The 22,081-nt window shown below is 34.5% G+C and overlaps 1 protein-coding gene across 8 annotated transcripts in view; it reads left to right on the top strand.

Annotated features, from left to right (window-relative positions):
• LOC127066756 (uncharacterized) overlaps positions 1-22,081 on the top strand; it is a 146,415-nt gene that overhangs the window by 111,658 nt on the left and 12,676 nt on the right. For 7 of the 8 annotated variants that reach the window (XM_051000854.1, XM_051000853.1, XM_051000849.1 and 4 more), the window contains 3 exons: positions 17,712-17,845; positions 19,855-19,945; positions 21,647-21,895. In XM_051000854.1, coding sequence (XP_050856811.1) covers positions 17,712-17,845; positions 19,855-19,945; positions 21,647-21,895 — 474 coding nt within the window. Of the gene's footprint in view, positions 1-12,709; positions 14,162-17,711; positions 17,846-19,854; positions 19,946-21,646; positions 21,896-22,081 lie in introns of those variants that run through there. The other variant, XM_051000856.1, reaches the window with a different exon arrangement.

Below are 22,081 nucleotides of genomic sequence, written 5' to 3'. Positions count from 1 at the left end.
GCATAATTAATACTACTCGTATTTCTACATAATTAAATTTATTTGTTTCGCTCGTTCCATTTTTTATACGTCAGTCGCGATCATTACTTCCTACGTCATATTTTCAACATTAATAGGTTTACATCAAAATAAAACTTCAATTTTTATATAATTAATCGACTTCTTGCACTTTTATGTATCATGAAGTTGTTTATTTGTAAGATTTCAATGGGAACCATACACAGAATTATTTCGTTAATTTTATAATCAAATTATCACCATTTTGTAAATCTTTTTTATATTTCAAGCAGAATATGTTTACAGCTTACGAAAGTAAGTGTTCCGTAAAATTTCAATAAAATTGTTCGTAATTAAATTAATACAATTTTCAATTTGAATGAATATTTTCAATCGTTCTTGAAATGAAATTTTAAAAAGCATTTTTCATGGTAGAAAAACTTGTTACATTTGAATTAATCGATTTGGTCGCTTGATAGTATATATATAAAAACAAAATTCGAGCAAACAGTTACACAGATGTATACATAGAAAACGTTATGATTCGTTCAGAACTTCAAACAGAAATTGAAAAATTCCATTTCTATTAAAAGTCAATGCGAGCCAATGCTTTTTCCGATGGTGATTACACGAGAAACTCAGTTGCTATCCTGCTTAAAAATACTAATCAACTTCAAAGGAAAATCATTGACACAGGTCTCCTCTATATTCAATCTCTCTTGAAATTTCTTTTCCTTTTTGCTTCTTTCCTTTCCCTTTTCTTTCTCTGTATTTTTTTCTTACTTTATGTTTGAAAAAAAAATAAAAAAGAATACCTGACTTTCTTTCAGTCCCCCTTCAAAATATTTCCATTAAATACCTACGTCGACAAAAAATTCTTTTTTATCCTTAAAAAATAATCGAAACGTAATATTAATTATCTTGCCTATAAAAAGACGAAATACAAAGAAGATTATAAATATGATTTACAAAAATCTTTGTCAGTTCATCGTAATACCTAATATCTGATTTTTTTTTATTATTATATACCTACAACGATCGCAAGAGGAAAAATTATATTTTCGATCGTATTTGTCGCGTTTACTTAACGTTCGTTTCATATTTAAGGGATGAAACTTCTTATATACGAGAAGAGGGAACGAATAGAAAGGGAAGAAGGAAAAATGGGGGAAGGAGATGAATAGGAGAGGGGAAGGGAGGGGAACGGAGGTGAATAAAATCGTGACGCGTTAAGGCGAAAGAAGATACCTACATATAATGCAAAGGCAGACGTCGCGTAGGGCTCGCTTTCAATAAAGATTCGTCTGTAGCCTTGAGCAAGGGGTAGGGGGTGAGAAAAGAAGACCAAGAGGAAATAAGAAAAAAAAAGAGAGGATATCGATGCGTCGGAAAGGACGACGCCTATCCTTCGAAGTTTCCTAATAAACCTACCTTTTAAAATTGAGTCTTATCGTAAAAGAATACTTAATAATCCACCATCTTAATCCATCGTTTTTATTATAATAAATATTTATAATTAGTACGAGTGATTTTTACGAGTTAATTAATTTTTTAAAATGTTTTTTTATATCAACGCAAGCGATCTTTTTTCTTTTCCTTCTTTTTCTTTTCCTTTTTTTTCTTTTCTTTTTATCTACTAACGCGAATAAATCCTTTTTATTATATTTCTTTGCAATATCATTTTTCTTCCCTAAGATTTTATCTCTGTAACCGTAGAGGAACCCTCGGCTCGAACGAAACGAAATGACTCGTACAGTCATAACCCGTTTTAAACCTTTCTGCTATAGTATAGATAAGTGTTTATTGGGTATAATCGCGAAAAAAGAAAAATAAAAAAATATACAATCGTGAACAAAATCATTGTATTAGAAATATGTTGTATATTATAAAATTGATATATATATATCATATATATAGATATATTATATAATATAAATTAACCCTGTAATCTGTCATAGTTCTAATTATTTCTAACAAGATAAAAGAATTATTATAATCCAAAAATAAAATATATCTTCGACGATAAGAAAATTTTTTATTTTTATTTTTTAAAATATCTCGTTAGTTAGCAACTCTCCCGTTCCCTCTTATCCCCCGAATGAGCTCGTAATCGTTACATTGGTTTCTCTTGTGTTCTCATTCAACGATAAGCACGCTTCACCGTCTATTAGTCGTACTCGAATTACGGTCAAACGGATACCGCCTCGGGTGCTCATAGTAACTCCGCGATCAAAGGACGCGTCGATACTAGCTTCGCCGCGAGTGCGATCTTCACGTACGACTGGAGCTTAAAATACACCCTCGTACCCTCTAACTCTCCTTTGAAATCGAACATCGAACGCCGAACTAACATGCTTTCTGTAATTAATCGGAAACGATATCGACCAGATAATTTGTTGATCGGTTTCTCCGATCGACGTAAAAATCAAAAAGAAAAAGACAAAAAGATTAGTTCGTCTTGTAATTTTGACCGCTATAGATCATCGTGCAATTAAAGTAGTCAAACGTCATTAACTCGTTCCTTGTTGGCCGTACAGTTTGTAAAAATAACTAAAAGGACGTAACTTTAATTAGAGAATTATTTACTAGTTCAAATGATTATTCTTATTTATTTATCAATTTTCGTTTTTTAATTAGGATTGAATAATAGAAATAACTAATTCTAATAAAAATATAATTACATCAACAGATGAAAGATCGTTCATTTTTTCAATAATATTAGATTCAATGTATAAACATCTATTCAATTGAAGATCTACAAAACAGCCTCTATAAAATTGATACTGTATCTAATATATATTTATTACCATTATCTATAATCATTACAATTTACTTATTAATTTATCGTAACTTATATTAATATCTATCATTTATTTTTAATCATTTAACATATCTCAATGCTCGTCAATGTTTAAAAATAATTATAATTTATATTTAGATGAATGAAATAAAAAATTCTGATCGGTATAATAATATTCGTATACTATATTATTCGTTGAACATATCGATTATGAAATATTTTTTAAGGGATAAGCGAGGTTCGTACGCTCGATGTCACCCTCTCATTTTTCATTAGACACGCGTAGTAAATGATCGATACCGAAGTGTAGAGGAGGAAGAGGATCGGAGCGTCCGCGACGTCTCGGCGCCGTTGAATCTTACCTTCCCCTATTTCTTTACTTCTCCCTCTAACATTATGCTTTATCCTTCATCCTTGGCGCCTTTCGAATTTACTTCTTCCGACGTGCCGCTTAGGGATTTTCGATATATCCTATCTCGGATTTGTAAAGTAAGTTCCTAAATAAAGATTACACGTCTGATGTATTGTGCCTTTGCAAATCTTTTCTTGTTGTTTTTTTATTTTCTACTTTCTTTATCTAATAACGTAGTAACAACAATTTTAACGTTATAGATAAGATCACATATGAGGTAATTCATTTTAAATAAATCATTTGAAATATTTCCTCTGTGTCACGAAACAGAATCGTTGCACAATTTCAAAGCAGGCAATCAAAAATTTCTTTGTTCAACATTATTTTACTGAAATATCAAAGTCATCGTTATCTTCTCTACTTTCTTTTTTTTTTATTTTTAAAGAAATAGTATATACATTTATTACCATCATAAAACAACTCATAAAGCTTACTGATTCAAAGGATATACATTTTTTCGAACAAAAAAAGAATCACCAACTACGTTGTAAAAAAAAAAATGAAATTATAATATATGCAATTTATTCTAGCAAGAGTTTCTCAAAAGGATTCGCTAGCGAGTTATTCTCGCGCGATGAAAAAGAAAAAGAGATAAAAAGAGAAAAAGAGAAAAAAAGAGGCAATTTGATGAAACGTCGGGATCCGTCAGACGGATGTACGTGTTCTCTCTTCGAAAGGGGAGGTTTTACAGGAGGCAAACGTTAGATATGTCGACGGTGAGTCGCGTAAACGCAAAGGGATAGAGAGGAGGGTTGAAAGAAGCGAAGACGAACAGGAAGACGAAGAAGAGAAGTAGAGGAGGATATCTTCTTGCAAAGTGGCATGTAAATTGCTCGCACGTACATTAGTCATCATCGTTCCTCGCAGCCCTCACCTCAACTTTCTTCGAGACAAGTACCTCTTGCCCTCGGCTCTCTTTCTCTCTCTCTCTCTCTCTCTCTCTCTCTCTCTCTCTCTCTCTTCCTCTCTCTTTTCCTCTCCTCCTTGCATCTCCAACCCCTCTCGTGGACCGTTTGTCTCTTTCAGTTTCTCTTTACCAAAGGCTCTGCCTCCTCTAGGCTCCTCTTTAACTTTCCCAGATATAAATTCTACAGTTAAGAGGGGAAGAGATAGAGAGAGAAAGAGAGAGAGAGACAGGTGGTAGAAGGAATTGCTCACAAGTCGAATCGGAGAAGCTTGCCGCTGAAATTCTATCTCCTACCGATCGTCTCCGATGTCAGAGAGATGCGCGAACGAGGAAAGGGCTCATGGATCTCGCCTTCTTACATACTCCCCCTTTTCCTATGTCTACTTTGCAATGGTAAACATCACCAACGAATTTTCATTACGCCTTAAACGATTTACTGTAATATTTCTCGTATACAAACTCTGATAGATATATATAATATTTATATATATATTTTTTTTTTATATATAGTGAGAGATAATGGTGTCTTTTTTCTTTTTTTCTTTTTTTTTTTTTTGGTTGAACGATATAAGAATTTACAATAGTATTTTTAATATATCTTCAAAATTTTATGAATTCTTATAGATAAATAAAAGATAATAATTCAACTTACTTAATAAAAAACATGTTCTACTAAACTTTTTAAAGAACAAGCATCGAACTATTACAAGAAATAATTTAAGGTACCTCTTTTCTTATTCACTAGACCAAGAAGCAAAAAAAAAATCTAATGAAAATTATAGAATCTTGCTAAAACTCTGCAGCATTAATTTTATTCAACAAGTTTTGCATACATCATCGTGGAAGAACCATTTTTGGTTGAAATTATTCGAGTAACGGATAATTATACGCTCACTTTTCCAACATCGTAAACTTGCACTCCCTTCGACCTTTCTAAATTCATTTCTCTAGAAAGTTCGAGCTTTAAGGGAGGGCGAACGTCGTTCAAAGAAGAACGTCGCGGCATAAAATTTTAATCCGCTTCAGGTTTTCTTCTCTTCTTCGACCCTTCGAGAAGACGGATAAGAAGTTGCAAAGTGGCAAACAAAGAATATTAGAGCGATTACGAAAAATCTTGCGGTTCTTGCGGGCTCGTTACTTCACGAATATATTTCGTTGCCGAAAGGAGAACGTGGAAACGAAAAATATACGATAAAATCATTTTCCTCGAATTCGTTTGTAGAATTAGCGTGACTCGGTTTATACTCGTTTAATGGTTCGTATCGTACGATTGCATGATGTTTTCTAGATAACAAAATATTTTATCATAGTATACCAATCGTAGAACGTTTAACATGATGGATAATATACTTGGGACGAAAGACAGTTTTTTTTTATTATTATTATTTTTCTCTTTTCTTTTTTTTTTTTTTTGCATTAATTCGATATGTTAGAAAAATTTTTTAAAAAAGAAAAAAAAAAGAAGAAAAAGTAACTTCATTATACGACTATAATAACAACAGACTTCTTTTTCGACGACTTGGATTACCCTTGTGAATTTGCAAAATTCTCCCGAGAGGGAGAACGTAAATCGTTCTAATCGATTCGAAAGAGAGAGAGAGAGAGAGAGAGAGAGAGAGAGAGAGTGAGAAAGGGAAATAGATAGAGACAAGTAATGACTAATGACCGAAGTACATTTAGGGGTTGGACCACATTGCCATCGCGGTTTACGACGATGCGCCCGAGTAGTACATAACTTTGCACTTTGAAATGGAACGTTTCAGCCTATGGAGGAAACGATCGTCAGGCTTTCGTTCTACGAACGGATCGTTTCCCTTTGCAAAACGGCTAATACTACGATAGCACGCTAAATAACCTCCGCGAACGATCTTTCGCATATCTGACCGCAAAAAAAATCCTTGAACGAGTAACGAATAATCCGAATATAATCCAAATAAATACGATATTACAATATTATATTATTATTATTATATTATATATATAATTATTACAATAAAATATGTAATAGATTTTGTTAATGAACGAAAGATGAAAAATGGGAAAAGAGAAAGCAAGATAAAAGAGATAAATAATAAACGACAAAAAAAAATACGAGAAATGCATGTCGAGAAAAATAGAAAAATGCAATAAAGCATTTTATTAATTCATCGCAATTGGAAAACTTTGCAAATGCGTTGCAACATATCGTAATGAGAGATATTCGATGAATTATTATCGGTCGGTGGTAAGCGTTTTCTGCGGTCTACATGAAAAAAGAGAACAACGATATAGGACGTGTGCCGCATTAACGATCGCCCCTTGTATTTTCCGCTCTCCAAACGGAAACGAGATTAAACGGGAACGATGCAACAGCGAGAAATTTAATAAACGCGCTCGATCAACGACCGAGCTGTAAATAATCAAGCTCTTCCCTTGGTGAAAGCGAAAACTTATCGTTCCGCCGCATCGTCGCCGTATCGTGTTACTTCGTTAATTGCTTCGTTCGCGATATAATAAGAGGATAATTTCGTTGACCTCTTTTTTCGGATAGATAAGCACGTTCTTTGCTTTGATAAAAAGGGCAATGGCGTAGATACAATATTTTTAATTCGTAAGAATCTTCGCGAATTGTGCACTGATAATTAAATATTACCGAAGGAAAGTTCGTTAATAAATATGAAATATTTGACGCGATAATATTATGGATAAAATATAACCAATGAGGTGTCGGACAAGAGATATATACATGGGCTGTCCGAAAAATTGATCGCCTCATTTGTTTGCCGAACAGCTTTGGAACCAGTAGCATGACGACCAAGCTGTGTTTGACAAATAAGAATTTAATTTTTCTTCTTTTTTTTTTTATATTTTACGTATTTACTAAGGACGTTTAAAACAGTCTGACTACAAAAAATGTATCTACTTCGATAGACAATTCCGATAGTAAAATTGCAAATTTTATTAATAGAACTATTTATAAAAAATTCGTTAGAGATATAGAAATAATAGAGCATTGTAAAATTTGAGATCGGAGGAGATCGATAAATCATTACATTATTATCGTTATCATTATTTATTAAAATAACCAATAACGTAAAAACGTATTTTTATCCATCATTTTGTTAACGAACAAAACTATTATTATAAACTTTTATTCAAAACTATAAAATCCCACGTTATATACGACTAAAATTCTTATTTTACTTTCTTTTTCCAATTTTTTATTTACAGCATTTGAAATGCTAAATTCACCGAGAACCCCTAGCGACCCTACGGCTTTTTATCGAAGGGTCGTGCTTGAGAGTCTTTAATTAATGGCGTACCAGAGATGCGCGCACACGTTTATATCCGTAGCGTCCCGTGTGAGCCACGAATTATTTTCCACTGAGGAAACAAAAGGCGAAGGGTCCATCGTCGAGACACGCCTCTGCACCCCCCAATACTCGTGGTTTGTCCACGGAAATGTTCCGACTTCTATGATTGCTCACCGATAAACGAATTACCATGTACGCGTACATTTACACACGCTAAAAGTAATCACTAATATATTCAAACAAAAAACTTCTGAATTTATTAAGTAAACCAAGTAGAAAAATTGAAACAAAAATTTCGATATATCGTAACAGCGTTTAAAAAGTACGTACCTTTATATTACATTTTAAATAACCTTTTTATATCTTAGTTACAAAAAAAAATATGAATATAAATATCAATCAATTTCAAACAACTTTCGATAAACGCAAAGGAGTAATGGATCAACATTATTTTTTTTTTATTTTTAAACTTTTACTACGTATGATAGATTATTCCTTTGTTATTGATTGATTGAGATGACGTTTGTACAACATGATCTAATCCGCAAAATCATGTTTGTTTCTCAAAAACTCTTGACAAGAATTTTTTCAAGATTCTTATCTTTTTATCGTATTTTGTATCGTTATTACGAACAAACAAAAATGATTTATTTTTTTTCAAAATTATATAACATTTATAGATATAAAGCAGATACATATATATATGTGTGTGTGTGTGTAACTTTTCAATCCTTTTAACATCTACATTTACATTTCATTTACATTTACATTTATATTATTTCTCTGCGATGATTTATAAATATTCGCGATTAACTATAAAAAATAATTCTTTACAAAATAGGCCTCTAAGGCACGTGCGTAACGCCTTAACACGAGCTCACGTACGGCTTCGTAGCAATTAGTATGCATCCGGTAGAGCTTAGGGATCGTGCGCGGGGGTGTTCGAATAATCCTGCGTGATCTACGCGCGTTTCCGATAGCTGTACGCACACCCGTTGCTCAGCGTTACAAAGCTAACCCACCATCACAGTCCTTTCAATAATTTCCCTTACTCTTATTGAGGGGAGGAAGGGAAAGCCAGCTTTATTTGTTTTCCTCAAATATCGATCGAGCATATTCCGCGTAGCTAGGCAAATTTAACGATCATTCTTTTTTAACTCTTCTCTATTCTTTTTCTTTTTTATTTTTTTCTCCGTTTATAAATAATCTTTTACTCGATGATCATTATTATGCGTATAACATAATTCGTTATAACAAAAATCATTATTATTATTACGATTTTATTATCGAGAAGAATGTTCGAAGTAGCATCTCTTCTAGATCGAGCCACCCCCTAAAAAATCGATCACTTTCCTTCCACTATTACATTATTATAATTATTGTTGTTGCATTATCATTACCACACATCCTTACTTTTAACTTTTAATAAAACAAATGTCTTATATTGCATTGCTATCTATCAAAATTGCAATTTTCTTTTCTCTCTCTCTTTTTTTTTTTTTTTTTTTTAATTAAAAAACGAAGACAATCGAAAACAAAAAAGAAACAAGAAAAAAGGAATGAAAACGCACCGATTTATTCAACCTCCGAGTTATCAATACGAAGTAATCGTTAGGACAAAATCGTTACACAAACGATCGGCCAGGGTTGGTTTCCGAAAAGGGAATGTCATGCAAATTCCGGACTCTCCGAAATTGCGTTCGGTGGCATCAACGTTCATGCGGCATTCCAGCTTTAGCTTCTGTGTATCGATAACATAGAAAAGAGAGCAAGAGGGAACTGCTTTCATTCGCGATGAAACTTCGCCCGATGGCAGAGCTTTCCAATAAACGGGCCGATCTCCGCTTTGTGACTGCGAGAAGATGGATAAGGGTGCTTCCTTCGTCTCTCCATCTTTATCTCACTCTCTCACTCTGTCACTCTCTCATTCTCTTTCTTCCTATCCTTGTTCAGTAAGGACTCTTACGGAAAAGGTAAGATCCTTTGATCGGGCATATTAAATCGTTTGCTTCCCAACATCGGCCTTATTCATCGAAGATCCTTTATTGACTATATGATGAAACTGATATTGGCAAACGACTAATTAATTTTGTCAAATAACTCCTCTACATTGCTAATATTTTCTCTAAAATTGTTACTTCGATTCATTCATATAGGATAATATATTATCGATATCAATTAATTTTCATTGGAGATCTCGATTCGATGTTAATTAATAACAAAGAAAAATTCGTTTGATCAAACGGATAGAAAGAAAGTATTAACATTGACAATGTTATTAACAGGAATTATTAATTAATAGAGAATAATTTGATTATTCGTTTTCCATGATATTTGAAAATTATTAGAATATACTTACAATTATATATATATACGCGTTTTAATTTATTTAGTAATTAATAACGTAATACGAAAATATTATTCGCTAATCGAAACTTTTACTTCGCGTTTATTGAAAATATTAATAAATATTTACGTACTCTTACGTGTCCATATTAATAAATATTTTACGGTTTGTGATAGGAGCTTTATATTTTCTAATTTCCCTTTAGAAAAATCGGTTTGAAATATTCAATACTCAATACGATATTAAAAATAAAAATAGAAAGAGAAAATAATCAATAAAAGAACATACGGTATTCCGTACGTTCGGTATGGTCGAGCAACCCTTCCCATCGTCGAGTAACCGTTCTCGCCGCTAATTAATTAAATTGCACGACCTCAGCCCCACCCCCGAAATCCACCAGCCGCCTCCTCTCTCCTCCCCCTCCACCCCGAAACCTCCCAACCGCCCTTCCCACCAAAACGAACCGTCTCACACGAGTTTGCCTATCGTCGCCACCAACGTCGCTTACTACTTCAACATGAGCAAAGCCAAAGCTCGCGTCGTTTTAAGTTTTATTAGCTTCATGATTACCAAGAGAACTCTCGTTAACGATCGAAATCCTTTTGTAATTAAAACCTTAGTTATACTCCCTCTGATCGTTTTTAACTACCAAATTACGGTATATCGGATCGTAATCTTAAAAGTTATCTTAATAGGGAGTAATAATGTATAACCATCGTCGAAGGGTAAACCCTTTTTAGGTAGAAGCAAAGTCGTTTGCTAATAAATAAATGATCTTTCGAGATGATCGATGGTATCAAAACGAGTTTGCAAAAAAGAATGAAAAAAGAAAAAAAAGGAAACTGCTAAAATTTACGCGATAGTAATATCGCGTTAGTCACGTATAACTCGATATATTCTACTTATTCAAAAAGAAATCTCAACGAAATATTTGAATTTCCAGACTATAAGAACCTACCTATAACCACTCTTCTGAATTACTACATTTGAAAACGATTTGATAAGACGCATACTTATCTCCAATGGGAACAATCGAACAGCTATAATCTTAGAATCATTTCTATTCCAATGAAAAGTTCGTACGTATCTTCTACCGTGTAACCATTTCATAAATACGTATGAGTATCCACATACATACGAAAATAAGCAGTTGGAAAGTAGGAGAATGAGAGGAGGAGAAAGAGGAAGAGTGGAGAAGAAGGTTTAGGCGATTATCGTTCTAAAGAACGAAACGATTTTCCATTCGAATAGATTCAAATAAAAGAAGGATTATCCAAAAATCGTGTGGATCTCGATTGCTCTCTCCCCCACTCTTTCTCTCTCTCTCTCTCTCTATTTTTCGTCAATAACGACGGTGAAACGATCACACTTCCATAATCTCTACTTTTCCTCCTTTCCTCCCCTAGTGAACATTGTGATCGTCTAATAAATTCATAACTTCGATCTAGCCGTAATATCCTTTGTGGATAATCCGCTTTATGGCTTTTTAAAACCGATTAGGGCTCGGGTTAACGCGGAAGCACGAACGGACAGGGAGAAGCAGCCCTTGAAAATTCTTCCACGCTCTCGAACGAAATTCTCTTCTCGAAAATGCCGCTACTGTTAAGCCGATTTTACGCGAGACGCTCGCATTCTCGTTGTCCTCGGTCGGATTTACCGAGAGATAGGGTCAACCGCGAATACTGGCTATTCCTTTGAGCTTTCAACGATAGTAGAATCTTTTATACATAATACATATATGTGTATTTGTATATGTGTACATATATGTGTGTGTATATATATATTATGTCAACGTTTAAAAATTGTATTACGTATATAAATAATACTGTTAGATTTCTTACGTAGATCTCATTAAATATGCCATTAAAATGTGCACGAGGACAGATATTTACAATGAAATAAATAAAATTTTTGATATAATATACTATCTCGTTTTTTGTGAAAACAAAATAATTTCAAGTTACGTCCGAAGAAATGTTTATGGGATCAGTAGTCAATGGTAGTCAAAGAGTTAAAACATGCGACCCCGAATTTGCAATGCCCATAGAAATAAATAGAATGCGACGTATGACGTCACAAACGAGTGTTTCCACCCCATTAAAAAACGATACAGTGAATCACACTTTGCAGAGAGTAGCGTGCTGGGTTGTGATCGTTGGTAACGTTACCGTCTTAACGATCGTATCACTGAACCAAACGGAATAACAATAATTTCGACGAGCGCGTCTGCAGATTAATAGTATTTTTTTTAATTTTCTTTGTAATGTCTCCAATATATCCGTACGAGATAATAATACTTTAAAACATTTAATATGGTATAACAAAAAATTCAATGTACCGTGATAATACTATCAATTCGATCGAACGATAAGTATTAATCAAAAAAATCAATCTGATAAACGATCTGACAAATATAAAAATTTATTTTCGCATTTTAACATTAATAAACCTATTTTACAAAAAGAAATACTCGTTACAACCATGATATAAATGTTCTAAATACAAAGCATAACATCTACAAACCATATATATATAAACGAGATGCAATATTTATTATATTTACCCAGATACAAACAGCAAAAAATCTGGACGTAGTGAAAGCTATAAACTTCCAAAAATTAAACACGATATATCTAGATAATCGTTTCTTCCCGTACAAACGTCGCTCGCGAATATGTCAAATAACATAATTCCTAACAATTTCTTGATCGGTCGACGAATTTGAAAGTTTCTAGATAGGTAGATAGGTAGTATTCAGTCATAGTAAAGAGAATGCGAGAGAAATCGAAAAAGGGTCCCCGCTTTGTTCGAAAAAAATGTGTAACGGCTGACGCAGGCTGGCAGAGTGGTTGCGGAGGGGTGACAAAGGGATGAGAGGGGTTTGAACGAAGAAGCACGTGAAAGAGAAAAGAGAGAGAAAGATGGAGAGAAAGAGGGGGAGAGAGAGAGAGAGAGACAGAGAAAGAAAGAAAAAGAAAGAAAGAGAAAAATGAGATAGATAGAAAGAGGGGTGGTCGACGCAGACGCAAACGCAGACGCAGTCGAGTGGCCGAAGAGAAGAGCGGCGACAGGCTCGGTTTAGAAGGGTCGCAGTGTGAGTCAGACTAGAGTGTCGAGGGTTGCCCTGAAATTCAGTCGGTCGGCAAAGATCGCGCGTGACGGACGCGTAGCTATCTTTCTGTCTCTTTCTCTTTCTCTCTCACACTCACTCTTTCTCTTTCTCGTTCTCTTTCTCGTTCTCGTTCTTTTTCTTTCTCTGTCTGTCTGTCTGTCTCTCTATCTATCTCTCTCTTACTCACTTTCTTTCGAAAGCGAGGCGAGGATCGAGTCGAATGACAAGGGTCGTCGTCGCGTGCGGCATGTCGGCCGAGGAGAACGAACGTCGTCTCGCGAGTTGACAGAAGAGAAGAAAAGAAAGAGGAGAAATCAAAAAAAATAGAAGTAGGAGAAGGAAGAAGAGAAGGAGGAGGAAGGAGGAGGTGGGGAGGAGAATGACGATAACGATGATGACGATGACGATGACGATGTCGAAGAAGAGACCGGCCTTATAAGAAATAAAATTGAAAGAAAAAAAAAGGGGGAAAAAAGAAGAAGAAGAAGAAGAAGAAAGAAGAAAGAAAGATAGAGAGAAAAAGGAAAAAGAAAGAAAACACAGTTGCTCTTCCTTCTTACCAAAACATTATTTTCTCGGATGTTTCTTTTTTTCTCTTTGACGAACGTTTTTTATTAAAAAGAAAAGAACGTTGCCTTAAGTAGCGGCCTCTTCAGATTTGGCCGCTCGTAATCGTATCTACCTCTCGAGAGAGCGCATACACATATGTATATTTTTTCTATCGTATTTTCTACTCGCTCGAAGGATAATAATTCGTTAGCTTGGAGGAGTGCGATAATTACCCTGTTGAATCAGAGATATGCATTTGTCACGTGCCAAGCAATAATGCAAAAACCGATTAAACTGATCGTCGATTTCGAAGAAAAATAATAAAAAAGAAAAATTAAGAAAAACAGTGATTTCATCGTGGAGAGAACAAGGGAGGATAGTGTTAGTGAATGTAGTGAGAAGTTTTCTAGTCGAAGTGATAGTGGGAGAACACATAGTGCGTTCGGATTTTTGCGAACTCTCGCGAGAGGACTCGCCAGAGGACTCGCGAGAGGACTCGCGGAGAATCATCCCTTGTTCGGCAGGGTGGCCTCGCTAATACGACGCTGCCCAACGGCCGGAGGGCTCGGCGCACCCTCCGCCCGGGAATGTCCGCCCAACGACGAACCAACGACGACCGAAACGTCGACCGAAACGACGATCGAAACGACGACGAACAAAAACTCTCGGCGAAATCTTCTCGCCGATGTGACGCCGAGAAATCGTCGCTCCTTGATGGGCACTAGTCTCACCAAACAAAGTAGGGTGAGTGCCGTCGTTGTTATCATCGTCGTCGTCGTCGTTGTCGTCGTCGTTTTCATCGTCTTCTTCTTATTCTTCTTCTTCTTCTTCTTCTTCTTCTTCTTCTTCTTCTTCTTCTTCTTCTTCTTCTTCTTCTTCTTCTTCTTCTTCTTGTCCTTGTTCTTCCTCTTCTTCTTCTTCGTTGGTCGTCACTTTACTTATTTCGACTCGACAAAGCAATCGATAATTTTTATACGTTTCTATTTTTTCTTTCTTTTTTCTTCCTCCAATTTTTTTCTTTTTTTTTGCTATCGTATAATCCTCTGACAAAGATTCCTTCAGCGACGTAATGAAAATAATGTCAATCAATAGAATCTTGTAGGTAAAGATAATTAAAGATCGTGATACTTAGAATGCTTCAGTTTATATGATATTGCAACAGCGAAACATCGAATTTGTTATATATAATGTTATTTATAATGTTATTTATAAAAGAGTATTATATATAAAAATAATGCTCTTTTATAAATAAGGATCGTTTTATCGTAATAAATTTTCTTACTCATGAATCAAAGCAATGATTAACTCTATAAAGAAATTAAAGATTTTACTGATTAATTGTTATTTGGAGTTATAAACTACATGGGAAAAAACGTGAGGATTCCACGTTCTTTTAAAACACTGATGTTCGATCTCATGTTTTTCATTCGAAGATATTATTAAGATATAATTTTTCATGGTACTAGTTTTTGTACCATCTTATTAAAATATCTTGAAAGGTCTGTGTTGATGCATCTATTACGTCTCTTGAAACAAACCGATGCACGGAAGGAATCATTGAGGAAATTCACGAGTCATTTACACTCTCGAGTAAGAGTTTGTTTGTTGATAGTTGTTCGTACTCACGAGAGAAACCCATTCATGAGACGGCGATGAACGAAGCATTCATACGTTCTCTCGTGCTATCTTTTAAAGATATATGTATACATATACGATGCTGCAACTAATGTTCTCTGTTTCCCAAAAATAACTTCAAAATAACACATCGATTTACATCATAACTGTGGTACACACACGTATACGTTTTGAAAATATTGAACCCAATAATACTTTCATAAATTTACTTGTACGTTATCTTGGCAGTTTAATATATTATTCATTTGCCTATTAAACATACGTGCAACGTTTTGAAAATTAATTCAATAACACTATGAAAGCTCATTAATCACCGAAGAAGAGTTAAAAACAAACTATACTGTTAACACATGACTGCACTGTTGAAATTCCAATCTACAAACTAACCACGTGGTTGTTATTTACCATACATTATGATTCATCAAAGAAATCCATAAAAAAAGAAATGCACTGCTATAAAAAGAAAAAAGAAGTCACTTTGTTACATACTTTGTTAACTTCATATTTATTATTAATAATGATTACCAAATATTTTAATCTCTTTAAACGTTTCACCTATATTACAATCATCGAAACATCAACTTATCATAAAATTACTAAAAACATAAAATAACTAAAGAAATTATTTAGAAATTTTTCTGATAATTATAAAATTGCATTATGTTATAGGATGCATTATGTTTTAGATACATCGAAAAAATTCAGATTGCTCGATAAAAATATTATACATCAAAAAAATATAACATAAATGTAACGTGTAGTGGACAGTGTAAAGTAGCTAAGATTTTTTCTAAAGAAACAAAAGAAAGAAAGAAAGAAAGAAAGACAGAAAGAAAGAAAGAAAGAATAAAAGAGAAAAGAGTGGTGGTAGATGGCGTTCTTTGGGATTTAAGACTCCCATAAATCCGTTCGAAACATCCCTCGAATCCTCTCGACGTAGCGCGGTCAGTCGGCTTTTACCAGATTGTATTCCTCGATAGCTCCTTCGCCGACGCTTTTACTTTAGCTTTCGAAATTCTCCGGAAAAGACGGCCCTTTCACTTGACTCTTTCCACTGCCGAATATCTCCTTCTCTCATTCCCTTCCATCTTTCTTTATCTCCTTTTAGGTGTAAAGCAGTTGAGTGCAAAAGACAGCCCTTTTATCTAATACCTCCAAAGGGAAAATGTTTTATTGGTTTTTGAATATTAAATGGGAACTTCTCCGTCTACTTCCTTTTTTCTTCTTCTTTTTTTTTTAAATTGACACTTTGACATTTATTTTATTATATCATCGTATCAATAGATTTTTGTCCCCATCGAACGTGACGACGTCACGGATAATAACGAAGCTGAATTGTAATTGTAGCGGAAAATCGTGTTCCTCAAAGAGATTTTCAATTTTATTATATATTATTAATATTTATATACGTGGAACATTTAAAGCGATCTTTAATGGTTCTTGAGTACATCGAATGTTTGATTTCGTTTTTATATCTTTTTCTTTTTATTTATGATATCACTACAAATTAATTGGTTTCTTTGTTTTTCTTATTTTGTTCATTTTTTTATTATTATTCGATTGTTCTATATCACTATATATTATTTGATTTCTCTCTTTAATCCCTTTTTCCCTATGAAAATAAATTTCACTTACCGAACTTCAATGATACGTAAATCTTATAATATTGGATTAACACGATTCTATTTACCTTATCTACTTATTTCATCTGTGTAATTAGATTCCATTATTACATTATTATTATTTGTTCCATTACTGATATTATACCTTTATCTTTTCTAAATCGATATTGAATTTCTGTTGCAATTCTCTCTCTCTCTCTCTCTCTCTCTCTCTCTCTCTTTATATATATATATATATATATATATATATATATATATCATTCTACGACTAGTTATTCCATATATGTGTCAGCTCAAAATTTCTCTCTATCAAATAGTCCGAGTATATTTACAAACGTATTTATAATTAACATCGGCAAGCATGCGTACAATGAATAAAGTTACACAGAATTGATTCGTGATAATATCGATAGGTACGATTTCTATAGGGTTAAATCGCGTGAGACACCAATTTCGGCAGACCGGGTCATCGCAATTATCGAACGTTGAGAGAGAAAAAGAGAAAAGAAGGGAAGAAAAAATATTGTCCACTCGGCAGCCTTCCTTCCCTCCTATCTTCTTTCCTTTCTTGTTTCATTCGGTCGTTCGTTTCGATTCGAAAGGGTGCAATCAATGTAGCGTGCAACGCTTCGATTTAAATTCATGAATAATTCCTCCTCCTCCTGACTTCAGGGGCCTCCGAGATCGACGAGCTTTTCTTCCTTTCTCTTCCATCTCCTTCTTCTTCTCCATCTTTCTTCTCCTCTTTCTCCTTTTCCTCCTTTTTCTCCTCCTGCTTCTGCTTCTCATCTTTTTTCTTTCTGCTTCGCTCCGCTTCAGGAGTATCGATCGACGAAACTTTTATCGAAGTTTAATCAAGAAAAGATCTAATTATCTGGAAACTTGGAGATAAGAACCCATAGAAACTCTTATCCAAAAGAAATTACTTTACTTGCTCCCTAGAAATTGAAATCCGACATGCTGCGCGAATGAATGAAATATTCGAGTCACTTTCTCGTCCATTGATAAGCTTCAATGGGGATGTTTTTCTGTCACAGAGGGAGGCTACACAACGAGATGTGGAACGAGAACGACGACAACGATTGGAGGCTGAAGCTCGGCTACGCGAAGCTACGGCTGAAGCAGAACGAGCACGATCAAGGGTACATCATCTTCAAAGGGAATTGGCCAGGTGAGAAAAAAGAACCATTTGATAATTCTTTAGCCATTTCGAAATATTTATATGCAGAATTTATAAACGAGATATTATCAACAATTTTTTCGATTACTATTTTTTTTTTTTTAAATAGTTTGAAATTTTTTACTCTTTCAAAGTGTTCTGTGTATGTTTCAATTTAACGTGAAACTACTGTTCTGTGTCATCATCTGTAATCTCTTTTCTTACATTTTTTTTTTTTTTTTTATTTGTTTTCAATATTCAACTTAACTTTGCAAAGATGTAAGATATATCGTCGAAAACACTTGTTAGAGAATTGTAGAACAATTTTTCAAAGCAAAGTATAAATTTAGTAGGCAAGAAAAAAATTCACGTAAATATTTTAATCCGAATAGTACAAATTTGTAACCACGAATACGATTAATTGATCGATAAATTGAAAGAAATCTTAAATCTCCTAATTTTTACACCGATATGGGAATTTTTTAATAACACCTGCTGCAGATAGATGTATAGTTAACGGCGGCCGTTCTCATTTTTTTTCTCTTTTTCCATTTTCTTTTACCCATTGGTCTTTGCCACTTTTTTCCCTCGTTTCCCTCAATAACGCGTTACGAACGTCGCTTATTTCCACGCTTATTTCATCGAGCCGCAAAGCTGCTAGGTATTTTATATTCGGTGGACCAGACCACGCGGTATAAAAGTGCCCCAAGGAAGGTTATAACGTATAAATAATGAGAGAGAAAGAGAGAGAGAGAGAGAGAGAGAAGGAGGGAGGGTAGTAGGAGGAGAAAGGGAAGTGTTTCACGCACCGATAACCAGAGAATTCGATGGTAAATCATCGATATTGGCTTTCGTCCAATGATATATAGTACGTATCGTTCGTCCTTCCTTTTGACCCTGCCGCGGCGTAGCGAATATCGAAAGAATTGCGTGGAGAAAAGATCGATAGATAATTTAGTTTGCCGATAGGATGATGTAACAAAAGAAAAAGAAGATAATAGATACATAAGTTTATTATAATCCTGATTCGAAAAACGATAGGACAGAAAAACGAGATATATATAATGGAATATATATATATATATAATTAATAAATAAAAATAAAAAAATGTAAGTAATCATTATGAACGAATGAAAAACGAATAAGAAATCTTACATTGGTAAAATAAAACGTAACTTTTTTTATAACTCTTAGTTCAGATCACATATGATAATTGCCTAACAAGTAATATTAAAAATTGTAATATTTCATATCTAAATAAATAAAACAAGAATAAGAATCACGACAGTGGTGTACTGAATAATAAAGTATAGTATTGAATTCGTAATTTCAATATTTTTACTACAAAATATACTACTCTATTATACACGTTAGATATAATATTTAAGTTATATTTAGATGTAAAATTCTGAAAATATCGGCATTAATTATTATCGATGAATCGAATATGCAAGATGCATTAAAATATTTCAAATCGATTTCTCTTCAACTTCGAGAAAATCAATGTCATAATCGTTTTAGCGGAGCGTTAAGAGCTAAGACAAATACGAAAGTTTAACAAGAGGAGCTTTAAAGCCGATTAGCCTTTCGATATTTCCAAGTGTGTGTGCTTACTTACGAAACTAAACGAAAGTAAAATCGGCTTACTCGCGAGAGAACCCTCTTTTAACGATCCTCAAATATAAACTTCCAATTTTGCGTTGTACCTTTCGTTCGTTTATTATGATGAATCCATGGCGCTTTTCAAGCTTCAACGACAAGAAAAATACGTTTCGAGGCAATTCTTTCTTTCTCTCTCCCTCTCTCTCTCTCTCTCTCTCTTTCCACCACCCTTCCTCTTGCCACCCCTCTCTCTCTGTCTCTCTCTGTCTCTGTTTCTCTCTCTTCCTATCCCATCTTTCAAAGAAATGGTGAAAGAAGCAGCGAGAATCGTTAGGGAGCATTCAATTAGGATCATTTCAGTGAGGATTAAAATCCAACAGAGCCACTTCACGCCTACCTGATTTCTTGTATGTCGTAGGATGGAAGAATCATCCCGTGGATTGTTGCAACACAAGCAAAGGGCCGAACAGTTGAAGCAAGAAAAGACTGCGCTCACACTATCCTACGAGGTAAGAAGAATACCAGCTAACAGCTGCCAACCATTATTCCCGAGTTAATGTTAACCCTTTACGATCTAATTTTTTAACACAACTACACCGTACTAAGTATGATTTATATCTTTAAAAAAAAAAGAGATTAACCTTTGAATATGAATATAACAATCAATTTTGTGTTGAATCTTTTTTTTCGGCTACTCTATATGGAAGGTTACATATATGTATATAAGAGTATATGATTTAGTAGTATTTGATTGGTTTAATCTACCTGCAGAATGCATATGTTCCTTTTTCATTAAAACACTTCGTAAAAAGCTTCTTATTTTTAATTTTTCATTTTATAACGCAATTAATTTTTTGTTTGGCATACTTTGTACAAGGCAATCCTTTAGATCAGCGTTTTTCAATCTTTCCATTCTGCGGCATAATGCATTCGTTCGTAATTATTAAAACGCGACCCAATTTTTTATGAGATAAAATTTGTTAAAAATCCAACAGAGACACTGGAGTAACTGTATTATTAACTATATGATTATGACTATATCATTTAAAATATGCGTCTCGGAAACACACAATAACTACGAGAACTTTGTGAAAATCTCTTACAATATTAATCACATTCCTCGTATTGAGTTAATGTAGCAGGTATCATTTCACGGTCCATTAAAAATTTAACGCGATTCGATATTAGCTTGGGACCCTTTATAAATCAAGAAACGTTGCTTTACTCCTACTGAAATATTCCAAGCAAAAAAAATTATTGCTTTGTACTTTACGATTCACGTGATAGCTTCATTCTAAGGAAAAAAAATTACTGACACGTTAACTAAGAATGGACAATGAAAACAAAGCGTATATATATATATATATATATATATATATATCAGTAAAAATATATTCGTATAACTTTAAACTATATCAATCGGTGATATCAAGTCAGAGTCTCATCAAAAAAGAAAAGTTGCTACGGCTACGGCTCGATAAAGAGGGGAACAGTAAATACGACGTTTGCTAGCATCCCTTTATACTTTACGATGTAGTATGCTATCTCGTTCACGGACGGTTTCCCTCTAAAAGAGTCGTACTTTGATCCAATGGGTTCACATCGCTGCCCTACGGAATATCGTTTATTATCGATCTACGCTCGATCACAAAATTCCAAAACGTTTATCTGTTAACCCTATATATATCTACATATATACATATACATATATATATATACGTAGAACAAATGTATATAGTCAACGCAGCAAAGTCAATGAAATTCAACGGTATCAGCATTAACGTCCCAAAAAAGTGAATAAAATCGTTCTATTTTCTCTCGTCGAAGATGACAGAAAATCGTTGCCACCCTTCGCTCTCGAAAGAATACCGAGAAAAGGGCTAGAGGGATGGGATCGAGGAGGGGAATTGGAGGGAGGGAGGGAATAGAGGGAGCAGACATTAACAGTGGGGGCGAGAGAACCACCGCTTGGTACGACCGTTATAAATCAGACACACGCACCCTCTATTAGCGTTCCTGTCCCTGGCAGCTCCTAAGCTCTAATTTAACGTTAACCGCCTTTCTGCTAATAACGCGTTGACGCTTTATTAACTCTTCGAGCTAATTGCGATAAACGTAATATCAGTACTTGAGAAAGGGATAAAGAAGAAGATCGAGAAAAAGAAAATCGATTTTTTAATTTTTGATCATTGTCTTTCATTGTTGTTTAGGCACGGGTTCATCAGTACCAGGTTCAGATCTCAAAGTTACAATTGGAGAACGAGTCGATGCGCGGTCAATTGCGTGGCTTGGAGGCTGCGTGCGCTGGGGAGGTGCATGCTGCATTGGTAGCACGTTTGGCGACCTTGGAAAGTGAACACGCAGCCCTGGCACGTGACGCCGACGCTCAGCGTCGCCAGTACGAGCGGTGTCTCGACGACGTCGCCAACCAGGTGGTCCGCGCCCTTCTATCTCAAAAGGTTCATCGAAAGCCATACTTTTTCATTCTTACTCCCCTATTTCATTTCCCTTCTTCCTTTGTGCTCGCCTCTGTTTATCAAAGGCCTTTCTTCAGCATGATTAGAGTACTTTATGTTTCCTGATTTTTCGATATAAAAATTTTGATAACGACAAATCTCCACGTATTAATTGTAAATATCGAAGAT

This window comes from Vespula vulgaris, chromosome 10 (genome assembly GCF_905475345.1).
Source record: "Vespula vulgaris chromosome 10, iyVesVulg1.1, whole genome shotgun sequence".
Lineage (NCBI taxonomy): Eukaryota > Metazoa > Arthropoda > Insecta > Hymenoptera > Vespidae > Vespula > Vespula vulgaris.
This window is presented reverse-complemented; position numbering and strand designations above follow the sequence as displayed.